At 39.1% G+C, this 12,854-nt stretch overlaps 1 protein-coding gene across 1 annotated transcript in view; it reads right to left on the minus strand.

Moving 5' to 3' along the window:
- ROS1 (ROS proto-oncogene 1, receptor tyrosine kinase) overlaps positions 1–12,854 on the minus strand; it is a 104,040-nt gene that overhangs the window by 7,420 nt on the left and 83,766 nt on the right. The window contains exons 39-42 of the mRNA XM_029945461.1: positions 9,561–9,658; positions 9,142–9,345; positions 8,032–8,166; positions 512–675 (exon numbers count right to left, since the gene is read on the minus strand). Of these exons, the coding sequence (XP_029801321.1) occupies positions 512–675; positions 8,032–8,166; positions 9,142–9,345; positions 9,561–9,658 (601 nt within the window). The remainder of the gene's footprint in view (positions 1–511; positions 676–8,031; positions 8,167–9,141; positions 9,346–9,560; positions 9,659–12,854) is intronic.

A 12,854-nucleotide genomic window follows, 5' to 3' on the forward strand; every position in this document is an offset into this window, starting at 1 on the left:
CATTCTCCTCCTTACTATCTTAGATTATAAATCCAGGGGCCACATCACTATTCTTTTTTTTTTTTTAATTTAGTACACAAATCAAAACAACTTCCAGGAGCACCTGGGTGGCTCAGTCGGTTGAGGGTTTAATTCTTGATTTTGGCTCAGGTCATGGTACCAGGGTCATGGGATCTAGCCCTGCCTCTGGCTCTGTGCTGAGCAGATTCTCTCTCTCTCTCTCTCTCTCTCTCTCTCTCTCTCTCTCTCTCTCCCTCCCTCCCTCCCTCCCTCCCTCCCTCTCTCTTTCTGCCCCCCCACATGCATGCATGTGTGTGCACTGCCACTCTCTAAAAATATTTTTAATAAAAAAAATCATAATAATTTCCAAAAAGGAGTACAATGAATACATGGTATCAGTATATTATTTTTCTTACTCACCATAAAATGTCTTCTAGGTATACCCCATTTTAACCTGTTCAATTCAGACTAGAGAGAAAACCAGAAAATTCTGAAAAAGAATCAAACTTACCTTCAAAGCCCTCATTTATGACTCCACTGGGGTCTGCTTCTTCTCTGCATTGAGATATACTATTTAAGGAAACATTTTTGAATAACTGAAGCTGGTCTTGTATTTTGTGGAAAGTAGGTCTTTGATCAGGTTCTTGAGCCCAGCACTGGGTCAACAGTTTCCATCTGGATGCACAGGTAAAGACACAAAAGTAAATGGTGACTGGAGATTACTAAATGGCCGGACTGACAATCAGGTAAGGTCATTTGAGAAGGCAACAAATTTGAGTTGCTGCCCATTTTTCATAATTAGGATAAGTAAGCCAGAACAAAATCTTTGGTTTCAGTTAATAGTGCCTTCCAATATTACTACCTTTGTTAGATAACACCTTTTTTCAAAAAGCTATTATTTTTAAGTTATTAACCCAAATAAATAGATAAATCAATGGTTGGAAAATGATTGCTCAACACATAAGGGCACTAACAGCGATAGAAATTACTAAGAATATGAAGACTTTACATTCACACATTGATATCTAAAACAAAATCTAAGATTACTCTAAACCACCTGGATCTTTAGCAGCAGAACCCGAGGTAGAAACCACATTCAGTTCTAGTGCTTTTAACTCCTCATTACACTGTCAAGTAAGAGATTCAGTTTCTTCAGACATTAGTGGCTGGTTTATTAAACATTATTTTTTCCTTAACAGCTGTCTAAGAAATGTCTGTGTAACATTCTTAACTGTGTTCATTCATTCAGCAAAGACTTGTTGGAAACTTATTATATACCAACACTACATAAACAGCTAGGGATGTGGTAGGGGCTACTCTCCTTATAGAAATACATATAGTAAATGTAAGAAGGTGACAAAAATTTATCTCACTACAACTCATATGAACAGAGAAAGATGTAGCTCTTTTATATTGTCTGCTGCTAATTAGGTCTTTCTTAGAGCCTCCCCCTAGAAAGAAAAAAAATTAACTCCATTCAGTACAATGGTGTTTTAAAAGCTGGTATAATTCAATATTTAAAGTCTTTTTAGGTAATGCTCCATCTTTTCTGAATAATAGCTCTAATTTTAGGCTACTTCTACCTCTGTCTTCTTCAAGATGGTGGCAGGATATATGTTGGGTGAAAGTCTTATATGACTTATGATGACACAGTGAAAAATCCTTTGGACTCCTCTGTGCCCTGCAGATCTTTGCTAGTCTCAGAATAGAATGTTCAGGAATTGAAAAAGGAGTAACTGGCCCGGTCCATTCTGTAGGCATAGCTGCTATCTGCAATCTCTGATTTCTTTACCTTTTCTTTGTATTCTCCTGCCCACCTACCCCCCACTGAACTGGTCTTCCCTTTCCTCACTCTAGCTATAACCATCTCAGAAACTGCCTCGTGTCCTGTATATGCTGACAAGGCCCAGGGGATCCCTACCTGTTTCTATTGTGAGACTAAAGGATGCTCCTTGCCCTAATCTCTAGCTTTCAACAAAACGTCCACAATGAATGGGAAACAAAGGAGGCTTGGAATGCAAGCTTGACCTTCTCTGTCTGGACATCCCTTCTACCTTATTCATGATGCTAGGTCTCCATGTCAGTATGGGAGAGGGGTCCATGGCTCAATGATCAACTTCCCATCCTCCCATATCGGGAGAGGTGGGCAGTTGCCCACACTTAGTCTCACTGAAACTTACACAAGAGGTTTTTCAGGACCTAGATAGCCAAATCTTTGCCCTCCAACCTCTGTCAAGGTCTCTTCGTCTTGCACATCCCCAGGGCTTCAAAGAAATGTAGCTTCTACTGCTCCTCTTTTTAATTAGATTATCCTTATATAGCATTACAGGTTCTAGTCACTCAAACCTGGCATTTAGCATACTAACAAGAAGCTAAAGGATTCTAGATAACCTCGCCTTCCTCCAAACCTAGATTTCAAGTATACTGTTTTTCTAAAAAGGTCAAATATCTGCTCTTTTTTTGTTTGTTTTTACTCTCTGGAGCTAGAAGGCATATTGTGGGCAGAGAGTAAAACTGATAATGTAAATGTAAGATTGGAAGTATTTAAAAATATTAGTACTACTATATCAACAGATTAATATACAATTACAAATGGCAAGTTCTAAAAAAAGTACTGAAAACAAAAGTGAAATCTAATAGAGATGGAACATTTTTAGTAAGTTGCTCTCAGAAGCACACTCTGAAAAGGTGACATTTAATCCAAAGAACTTTGTAGGAAAATAAGATGCTAGTCATGGGAATAGGGTGGGGATGGGAGTCAGGGAACACATTAGAAGAGGGAAAAACATGTGTAAATTCCTAAATTAGGAAACAACGTGGCTCATTTTAGAATCTGAAAGAAAGCCAGTTTGGCTGAAGAACTGTCATTGAGGGGGTGAGTGTAAAAGAGGAGATGAGAAGAGGAGGAAGAAATCATGCAGGTCTCACAGGACAGACTAGGATTGGATTTCATGACACTACAATGGGAAGTGTTGAACGTTTTTAAGAAGGCATGATCTTAAATTTTTAAAAAATTAATCCAGCTGATATATGTGGAGAGTGAATTGTAGAAGGAAAAGTTAGAAGCAAAGACGTTATTAAAGACAAAGGGAGAGATCATGAAGGTTTGTACTAAGGTAACGACCATGGTACTAGAGTAAGAATGTATTCAATCACTAGGTGACAATCACCAAGAAATCATTATAGGTATTATATTTAAAATAGCCAGTATCTATGTAAGAAATTATAATGGAATCTCCATTACATCATAGGATGCATGCAAAGCCCACTTCTCTTTCATTTCTTGACAAGCACCTCAGATCAGGGTTAGTACTAAAAGTTAGAGTACTTTGGGGAAACCTAATATTGGTCTATTTTCCAGTATTCATCTGATAACTTCACATATATTATAAGGAATTTACATTCTGGATATAGAATGTGAAACTTGACTCTACTTATTAAAAATTAGAATCACAGCCAAGAACCTATCTTTTACATTTTTCTTTATAACCTCTCATTTAAAAATAGGGATGATACAAAGACTTAAATGAAGGATGGTTAGACTCTGAAATAAAATATTATAACTTATATTCAATCGTGAAATTTAAACCAACAGTTAAAGTAAAATCTTGATTAACCTAAGGGTTGTCCTAAGAAACGAGAGGAGAAAGTAGAATTCACCATGGGAATCATATGTCTTCTGAAAATAAAGTTGTGATTCAAAGGTATTGCCAAAATGTAAGTGGAATCTCTCAAGACTCATCATATTTTAATCATGAAGTTTTTTACTTATTTGTTTATAATCTGCCTCACTTCTACAAAGGACTCGAGATACTTAATAGAGATTATTTAGGAGAGAAAAGACAAAGCAAGAAATGGGGCATTTGGGTGGCTCAGTCAGTTTGGCATCTGACTCTTCGTTCAGCTCAGGTCATGATCTCATGGTTCCTGCATTTGAGCCCTGCATCAGATCCTGCTTGGAATTCTCTCTTCCTCTCTCTCTGCCCTTTCCCTTCTCTCTCCCTCTCCCTCTCCCTCTCTCCCCCACCCCTTTTTGAAAATAAACTTTTTTTAAAAGTGAGAAGGAACAAGGAAGGGGAGAAGGAGAAAGAACGGAAAGAGGATAGCCATCCTTTCAGTTGCCACTTAGCCAAGCTATTTCTCACCCACTCACACCACCCTCCAAACCTTCAACCTCCTGTTTAATCCAGGTAATGTATATAAATAAACTTTCCTATTATCTCTCATCTATGTATGATTTGATTTACATTGAACCCAATCATTCATTATTTTAAACTTTCTGATGGCAAAAGTGTATGATATGAAAGTATATCAAATCTTTCTCTCCTGCCATCCTGAAATGAACACAGAGTTGCACTAAATAAAGGAAAGAGGAACTCCATAAAGCAATAGCTATTTAAAAGTAAAGAGTACAACTTGTGCTCTTGGACAGCATTAAGCTGGCAATGGAATGAAAAGGATTTTATGAATTTAACAACTTCTAAAAAATGGGATTCTTGGGATACGTTGGTGGCTCAGTCGGTTGAGCATCCCACTCTTGATTTCAGCTCAGGTCATGATCTCTTGGTTAATGGGTTCGAGTCCTGCTTCAGACTTTGTGCTGACAGTGCAGACCCTGCTTGGGATTCTCTCCCTCCTTCTCTCTCTGCCCCTCCCTTGCTTGTCCTTGCTCACTCTCACGCAAAAAAAATAATACTTTTTTAAAAATGGATCTCTTATATCTTTCAGATGAATTAATAACTAGACCTTTGGCTTTGGGTCTTCCCTTACAAATATACACTTGTCATAATTCAGTATCATGCATTTGATACTTGTACAAAGTTATAGTTACAAATATTTGAACGTGCTACTCTAAATAAATTTACAGGCCATTCACTTTGTAAAAAGTTTCCCTCCCTGGTGTTTCTAGCTAAGTAGAATACTCACTCATGCTTGAAATATCTCACCTAGCTAAGTGTTCAAGTTCAAATTCCTCCATTCACCACGCCAACCCTTTAGTCTTTTTTGCCTCAGTGTTTTTAAAAATAGCATGAGACTCATTAGCCATGTTCATTTTTGGTGTCTATGAGGAGTAGTAAAGTCCTTGAATTCATAAAGCAACTGAAATTCAACAGATGAGGGGCACCTGGGCGGCTCAGTTGGTTAAGTGCCCAACTTCGGCTCAGTTCATGATCTCGTGGTTCATGAGTTTGAGCCCCATGTCGGGCTCTGTGCTGACAGACCAGAGCCTGGAGACTGCTTCAGATTCTGTGTCTTCCTCTCTTTCTGCCCATCCCCTTGTCACTCTCTGTCTCTCTCTATCAAAAATAAATAAAAACATTTTAAAAATTAAAAAAAAGAAATTCAACAGATGAAAATTTCATATCATCTTTCAGTATTAAGGGGATGCGTTTCTATAGAAATTGAAACAAAGCACATAGGACACAGATTTTTAAGTACTTTCTTACTCATTATACCCAACCCCAGAAAGACCCAACTGGCATCTAAGTCTACATATATTTTTAAGAGGTAAATATAAGATGGTGAACCTTCATGTTCTCCCATTGTTGCCTCCTACATTTGAGAGACTCTCCAGTTATTCCAGTTGCCACTGTGCTACATCTGTCACAGAACCCCAAAGAGCTCTCACTTGAAGCAGATTGCCCTTTGATCCCATTTCTTCTCCAGAGTGGTGCGGATGTTGTGCAAACTGAAAGTTGAAGAGAATACTGAGGACTGGGCTTTCCACCGTACATCCCAGGCTACGAAAAGAAGGGCAGGAATGCTCTGAACTCCTGCATTCCATTAATAGCTGAGCACAGCGTAGCCATCTATGGGCTCACCTGACCCAGAGTGCATCCAGGTGCTGAGCATTTAGGCAGTGAATAGAAGGTGCAGCATGGCTCAGTGCAGACTTTCAACCCTCTAAGCTGGGCCTGTGATCTCAGAGAACTGCTTCAAATAAAACTCAGTTCCCTCTGTACTCTAAGGAGAGTAGTTAATCTTTATCATGACAACTTAAGGCCACAGCCAGATTGAATGGCATGGCTGAGAGCTCCATTTCCTAGCACAGCTTGTTTTCCTGGTTGGCAATGGATCCTTAACCCTTCCCAGGGCTCTGAGAACACTCAGGGGGCTGGGAGCATTGTGTACTTTTTAATTACAGATGTTCAAATGAACTTCAAAACCACCAATGGAAAACTTTGGCTTTAAGGAAACTATATTTTTTGTAAAATTAGATCAATAATGTGTTCAACCAATGAATTGTTCAAAATAAGGTTATATAGAATATTATATAACTTATATAAATATATGCTTTATAAATATATATCAATGTTATATAAAATATCTTTTCTGCCTATAAACAGAAATGTTCTTCTAGCACTTTTATAGCATCTCTTCTTCCTCCTCCTAGTAGCGTTTTTGGATCCATTTGAGTAGAGTAAATCCAACATGCCTACATTTTCCTGCTCCACAACCACCAAGTAATTATTCACCGCCATCCTCCCCAAAGTAAAGGTAGGTATGATTTATGTCAATCAAAATGTATAATTCTGTGATTGAATCCTAAAGTGCCTATCCAAAAAAAATTGCATAATTGTACCCCCAGGGGAGGAAATATGCCAGATAAAATTCTAACAGGATAATGAAAATTTTGTGCAATTGAAATCCTGAGGGAAATTTCTGAGAATTTGAAAGATAGGTAAGAGCTGTACAGCAGTGATTAGTTTGCTAACTAATAAAAATGTATTTCCTGCTTAGGAAGGCTGAGATTTCCTCAAACCCAAGGTCAGAGGTTTTCAAATTTTGTGTAATTTCTTACTTCCAATTTCCAGAATATTTTCCATTTCCCCCCAAAGGATCACGAATCATTTTTAAGCATGGTCACCAAACTTGGTCAGGTATGCATACATCTGATCTCCCTGTAAATGTCCCCGGTAAAAGCTAAATCAGAAACAAGCAGTGACTCAAATCTTCTTCTTCTGAATGGAAGATTTAAATAATACAAAACCATTCAGCAGTAGAACATCCAACCAAGGTGCCCAGTTCTTAATCATCTTTTGGCTCCAGTCTGAATAATCCTCTAAAATAACACAGCCTAGTCAAGGCAGTACAACCACGGTGTGTATCCACACGCTGCTAATTCCTTCTGCACTTGTCTGTACCACACAGTTTAGCACTTTATTACGTGTTGGCGTGTTATCCAACTGTTCCATGTGTGTTTCTTCTCTTTCAAAATACATTCTGAGACGCTGAGGTGCTGGCGCCATTATTTAAACACCCATGTATTCCATACAATATGTGGCATGGTACCATGTACATAACAGTAGTTTATACTTGGTCAGTATTTGTTCCTTTCAAAACATGTCTTGGGTAAAATATCCTTTGGAAAAAGTTGCAAAACTTCCTTATTTCTGCTGATGTTCTTCACAAAAAGGTAGATGATTACTCAGCAAAATAACTGAGCTTATTTCTCTTTTGTAATTAGATCAAAATCACTTACTCTCCTGAGAATCATAAATTATTAGACTTCAAGAGGAGCCAGGATCAGTTTGATAGACTCACTAACACTTAGTCACTTTGTGTTAAGTTCATAAATAAATCACAACCTGTGTAATTTTTAGTAGTACTATATCCCAATATCACCTGCATCAGCAAAGGCAATCTAACTTTTAAACAATATATTCCTCTTTAATAGAATCTCTTAATATGCAAAGTAAGATATTAGCCAAATTAGGTCTTCCAAAGTAAAATGAGTGTGTGTATAGAGACAAACACAAAGCTTTTATTAATTTTTTAAAATTAATCTCTCAAGAATATAAATATATTCTACTCTTCTAAATGTTGTTTCTGAAATGAAATATCATGTATATGTAAAAGAGATCATCATGTATTTAGTCAATTAAATGTTACAATCGACTTATATTTTGTATAGACAACACAAATATACAAATTCCAGTTTTTATTTTAAAATACCATGCCCATGAGGCATAAGATTGCATAGGCAAGTGTTTTCGGGTTTTAGGTGTTATATTAGCATAATTAACTTACAAATCATTGGGACAATTTCTTGGTGGCTCCAGTCTCCCTCCTGTTTGCACATAGTTTAAAACATCAAGGTTGGAATGAGCTGGATAAGGCTGATGACCAAGAGTTAAAATCTCCCAAATCAGAATTCCAAAAGACCTAAAGGATGTTAAATAGTTTACTTTAATTATACTTACTACAAGCATCATGTTTACAGTAGTTTCTCCAATGTAATTATTCCTGGGGCTATTTGGGTCTACTTTGTGATTGGCATTACAGGTCCCATAAAAGGCAAATGGGAGACTTAAAAGCAAGTTGTTCTTAAAAAAAAAAAAAAAAAGTAGAAAAAGCAACTGCCTACCAGCAACACTTCAAAGGTGATAGAAAGACTTAGTGGAGGCTCACGCGCATGCACGAGCGCGCGCGCACACACACACACACACACACACACACACACTTCCTCCTACCTGGCTGAAATCGCACTGCAGACCTCCACTACTTACGGTTTTCCTAGCATCACTCTGCAGACTCACATAGGCGTAAGCAAGAAGGTGTTTCACCCTTTTCTCCCTGAGTTTGAATGCTAGTAAATGTGCAGAGGAAAGGCATGCATGTGAACTGGCAACACTGGAACCAACTTTATCTCATCACAAATTTTGCCTATGGCCAGTTCAGCTTGAAAATTATTAAACAAATCTTTACATTTTCAATAGCTCTAATCAAAATTTGGGATCAAAAAGCAAAAATGAAAAAGCCTATTCTAATAATAAAAGAGTTGTCCAAACCTCCTCAATGTCATAATGTTTTTGAGATCCATGATTTAAAATCTACCTATAAATTAATGATCACACATGCCAAAAGAGTAGGCATTTGGACATATGCTTGGACATCAATTCATATGTACGAATTCCTATTAGTCAAAGCCTCTATGCTTTTGGACTGTGATAAAATACTTGAAGTACTGTACATATTTCACATATACTTGTAAAATAACAGATCAAACTGATTAAAGTGAGAAGAGAAAATATTGATATCCAGGATTAGTCTCACCAGGTTAGATGACCATTTAAGTTCCCTTCTGGCCCTGACATTGGGTGATTCTGCCTAAATTTCTCTGTGTGCTGTTAAACTTACCATACGTCAGACTGAGTAGTGAAGATTCCATCCATCAAACTTTCTGGAGCCATCCACCGGACGGGGAGTAAGCCTTCCCCTCTCTTTCTATAGTAATCATTTTTATAGATGTCCCTTGCGAGTCCAAAGTCCCCAATCTTCACTACCCGTGATGGACTGGTATAGTCTTTCACAGAGACAAGGCAATTCCGAGCTGCCAGATCCCTATGGCAGAAGCTATATTTAATAATGCTAATAATAAAGTTCCAGAGATCAGACAAGTAGCCCTAGTCAGTCTTTAGAAAAGAGAGACTTTTTACAGAAACTTTCGCAATTTTGAGGTAATGAAGATGTTTAATTATCTCACGTGTTTTATCCAAACTGCAGGTAATTATTGTGCCTATGTCTGTAGGAACCTTGTATCGAGAATATCACTGTACCTGTGAATGAAGTGCATCTGTTCCAAGTAGACGCAACCTTTTGAAATATCTACACACAGATCCACAAGGTCAACCAAGGTGAGCAAAGGACCATGAGACTGTAAGAAATGAAAGAAAAATTACGGGCACTTTTCCAGTTAGTTAGTACAAAACATATACATATACATATGTACACACATATGTGATGTCTTAAAAGCATTTTTAGCTATGGTTACAAGAATTCAAATAAGGAGTAAAAGAACTAGATTTACATACTTCCTACTGAAATATACATAAATAAGACTATCTTTAGTAAGCAGAGGCAATATTAGATCTTTACTGGAAAGATCTCAGGGTGACAGGTCAGACAGACCAAGATTTGAAACCTAGTTCTGGTACTTACTAGTTGCATGAACTTGTTTACATTGCTCAATTCACTAAGTAACTTTCTCATATGTAAAATGGGAATAATAATACTGACTATATAGGGTTAATAAAATAATGTAATCTGGCTGGTATGTAACAAGCAACTTAATAAATAGTAGCTGCTGTCCTAAGAGGTAATAAGGATAATTTAATCAGCACTAGCTAGTTTAGTCATTGGCCCAATGTCACACTGTAATATCAGTCATGGCAATGGGCTTCTTCCTCAGATGAGCCCCCATCTGTTAGCAATTGTTAACAATACTCTAGTTCAAGGTCACAGATCACTCCTCTCCTCCATGAAAGCCAGCATGAATATATAGTGGAGTCTATACTGGTTGCAACGATTTCTACATGAAAAAAGCCAGTTGAAGTTTTTATTGGTACCATAGGGAAAAAATTTAAAGTTCCTTCTCTGAGGCTATACTCATATATTGTCTTTCCTCTGCCATTTCCCCACAGTTACCCTGGTTCAGGACTTTATCATCCTTATCTGACACAGCCCAAACTTGCCTCCAGCCTCTTATGCTTTAATCAGCCCACTTCGTTGTGACCCAATGACTGTGAAATCTATTACAGGTTCCTAAGCACAGCATCCATGGCGGCCCTGGGCTGCACCAACCTCTCTTTGCCTCCACTTATGTCCCTGGTGCCTCCTCTTACAACCTGTGCTTCAATCATGCTGGGACACCAGCAGTGCTTTATCCCTGCTCTGCATTTTTCAACCTCTTCTTTAATTCTGCTATCATTCTAGAATGTCCTTCTTGTTCTTGATTTCCATCCACATTCTTCATTGACCATATCAAATGATTCCCAACCTTTAAATCCCTCAATTTCTCATAGTTGAGTACTCTTAGATGCCACTCCCCCTGGTCCCCCCTGACAAGCCCTTGTCTTGTCCCAAAACTAAGAAGGCTCCTCATGTTCTCAGACTCAACATTGCCATGGTCCTGCTTGACCCTACCTTGATCCGATACAGAGGCTTGATCTTACTCCCAAGAATCAATTGCCCCACAACACTGTTTAAGTCCAGCAGACACCAGACATTGGTCTCTTGGCCTGTGTCCGTGTCCCTGCTGAGGCTCCCAAACTGGTTCATTGGCTCCTCAGTGAGTGGAAGCCTGCTTTGCTGGTGGCAAAATCCACTCTACTGAAGATATTCCTCACTTACAACCTTGGTTCTGAACTTCAGTGTGGCAGGTTTTGAGAATGCTTCCTGCCAGCCTCTATCTCTATCACTCGCTCCCGATAGCCCCTGTGACAACCTGTTGGGATACCTCATCACCCTATGTTGGGTCTCCTTGAGTCCAGCCAGATACTGCTGCTCTGGGCTCACCTGTCACCTATTTCTTGCTGAACCCCCCTAGACATCCTGAACCTCCACCTGGGTCTGTTCCTAGTAATGGCTTTTCATGACTCATGTAGGAAAGTATAATTTCAGAGACTGTTCTATCCCCTACTTCAGTTGTCTCAAACAGAAGACCCCCTCCATGAAGCCTTCCCAGGTCTCCTCAGTTGGAAATCATCTCTGTCCTCTGTGCTCACGGTATACTCTCTATTGCACTCCAGTAGGCCCTCCCACATTCTATGGGAAAATGAATTATTTTATGTGACTCACCTCCCTACCATGTGGCAGGGTCCTTGAAAACAAGAGCCACAGCTTTCACTATTGCATAATAAACATGCAGCAAAAAATGGATGACTTGATTATATCTGGCTACATATTTATACTATTTTGATAGGTTGGGTTTTGTTTTTTTACTCTCTTCCATCTGAATATAATCTTGGGAAATCAAAGCTAAAAAGAGCCTGCAGACGTTCTAAATTCAATATCCCAGTCTAGGGGCACCTGGGTGGCTCAGTCAGTTTGTGATCTCATGGTTCATGGGTTCAAGCCCCACGTTGGGCTATGTGCTGACAGCTCAGAGCCTGGTGCCTGCTTCAGATTCTGTGTCTCCCTCTCTCTCTGACCCTCCTCTGCTCCAGCTGTCTCTCAAAAATAAATAAAAAGCATTTAAAAATTTTTTTTAAATTCCATTCTATAGATGCAGAAACTGAAAATAAAAGGCTAGCCTAAGGTTTATGGGCCCACTTGTCATCAATCCTTATGTATTCGACCCAGCACTGTAGTCTGGGAGCAGGGACAGGCAGAAGGATGTTTGTGGCTCTTCTGGAACATTGCCCCTGAGCACTTCCTGTGGAGACAAGGCTGCCTCCAAATAAGCTTAGCATGATAGAGACTTAGAGCCTGGCACTCTGCACCTACCAGCATCCTGTTGTCTGGCTGGGGTGAGGGCAGTGAGGCATGGGAGGTGTGCTGGGCTGGGAAGGCAGTGGAAGACCACTTGAGGACCAATCAGTATAACCATCAGGCCCCTGACTAAAAAGGAATAATTTGGAAGACAAGGTCCATATTTTTATTTAGTCTTCATCTTCTCTACCCCAAACAAACAAACAAACCAGATCTATGGATAAACGTTCTTGTTAAATATGTAGGATTCAGTACGTGCATTTTTAGTTCCACTCTTTCCCCATACCTTACTAAAATGACAGTATGGGGGCAATGTTTATAACCTCACAAGGATAAATATATCAAGAAAATAGACTTAGTGCATGAGACATTTTGGGAAAGGGAAGCAGAGCCAAGAGAGCCTGGCTGCCTGCAGGGGAAAGACAAGAATTAAGCTGCATTTCACTCTAAAACCCCCTTAAGGCTCTGCAATTGTAGGTAGCAGGTATCTCTGAATGCAGGGGTGAGAGGCAAGGCTGGAATGGAAGCAAGAGGAATGTTTAGAAGTTTATTTTAGGAACTAACTAGATCCTAGACACCCCCCCCCACACCGCCCCACACACACACACAACAGTAGGAAACTCTCCTCTTCAGAACACACA

The sequence above is a fragment of the Suricata suricatta genome, chromosome 7, assembly GCF_006229205.1.
Source record: "Suricata suricatta isolate VVHF042 chromosome 7, meerkat_22Aug2017_6uvM2_HiC, whole genome shotgun sequence".
Taxonomy (NCBI): Eukaryota; Metazoa; Chordata; class Mammalia; order Carnivora; family Herpestidae; genus Suricata; species Suricata suricatta.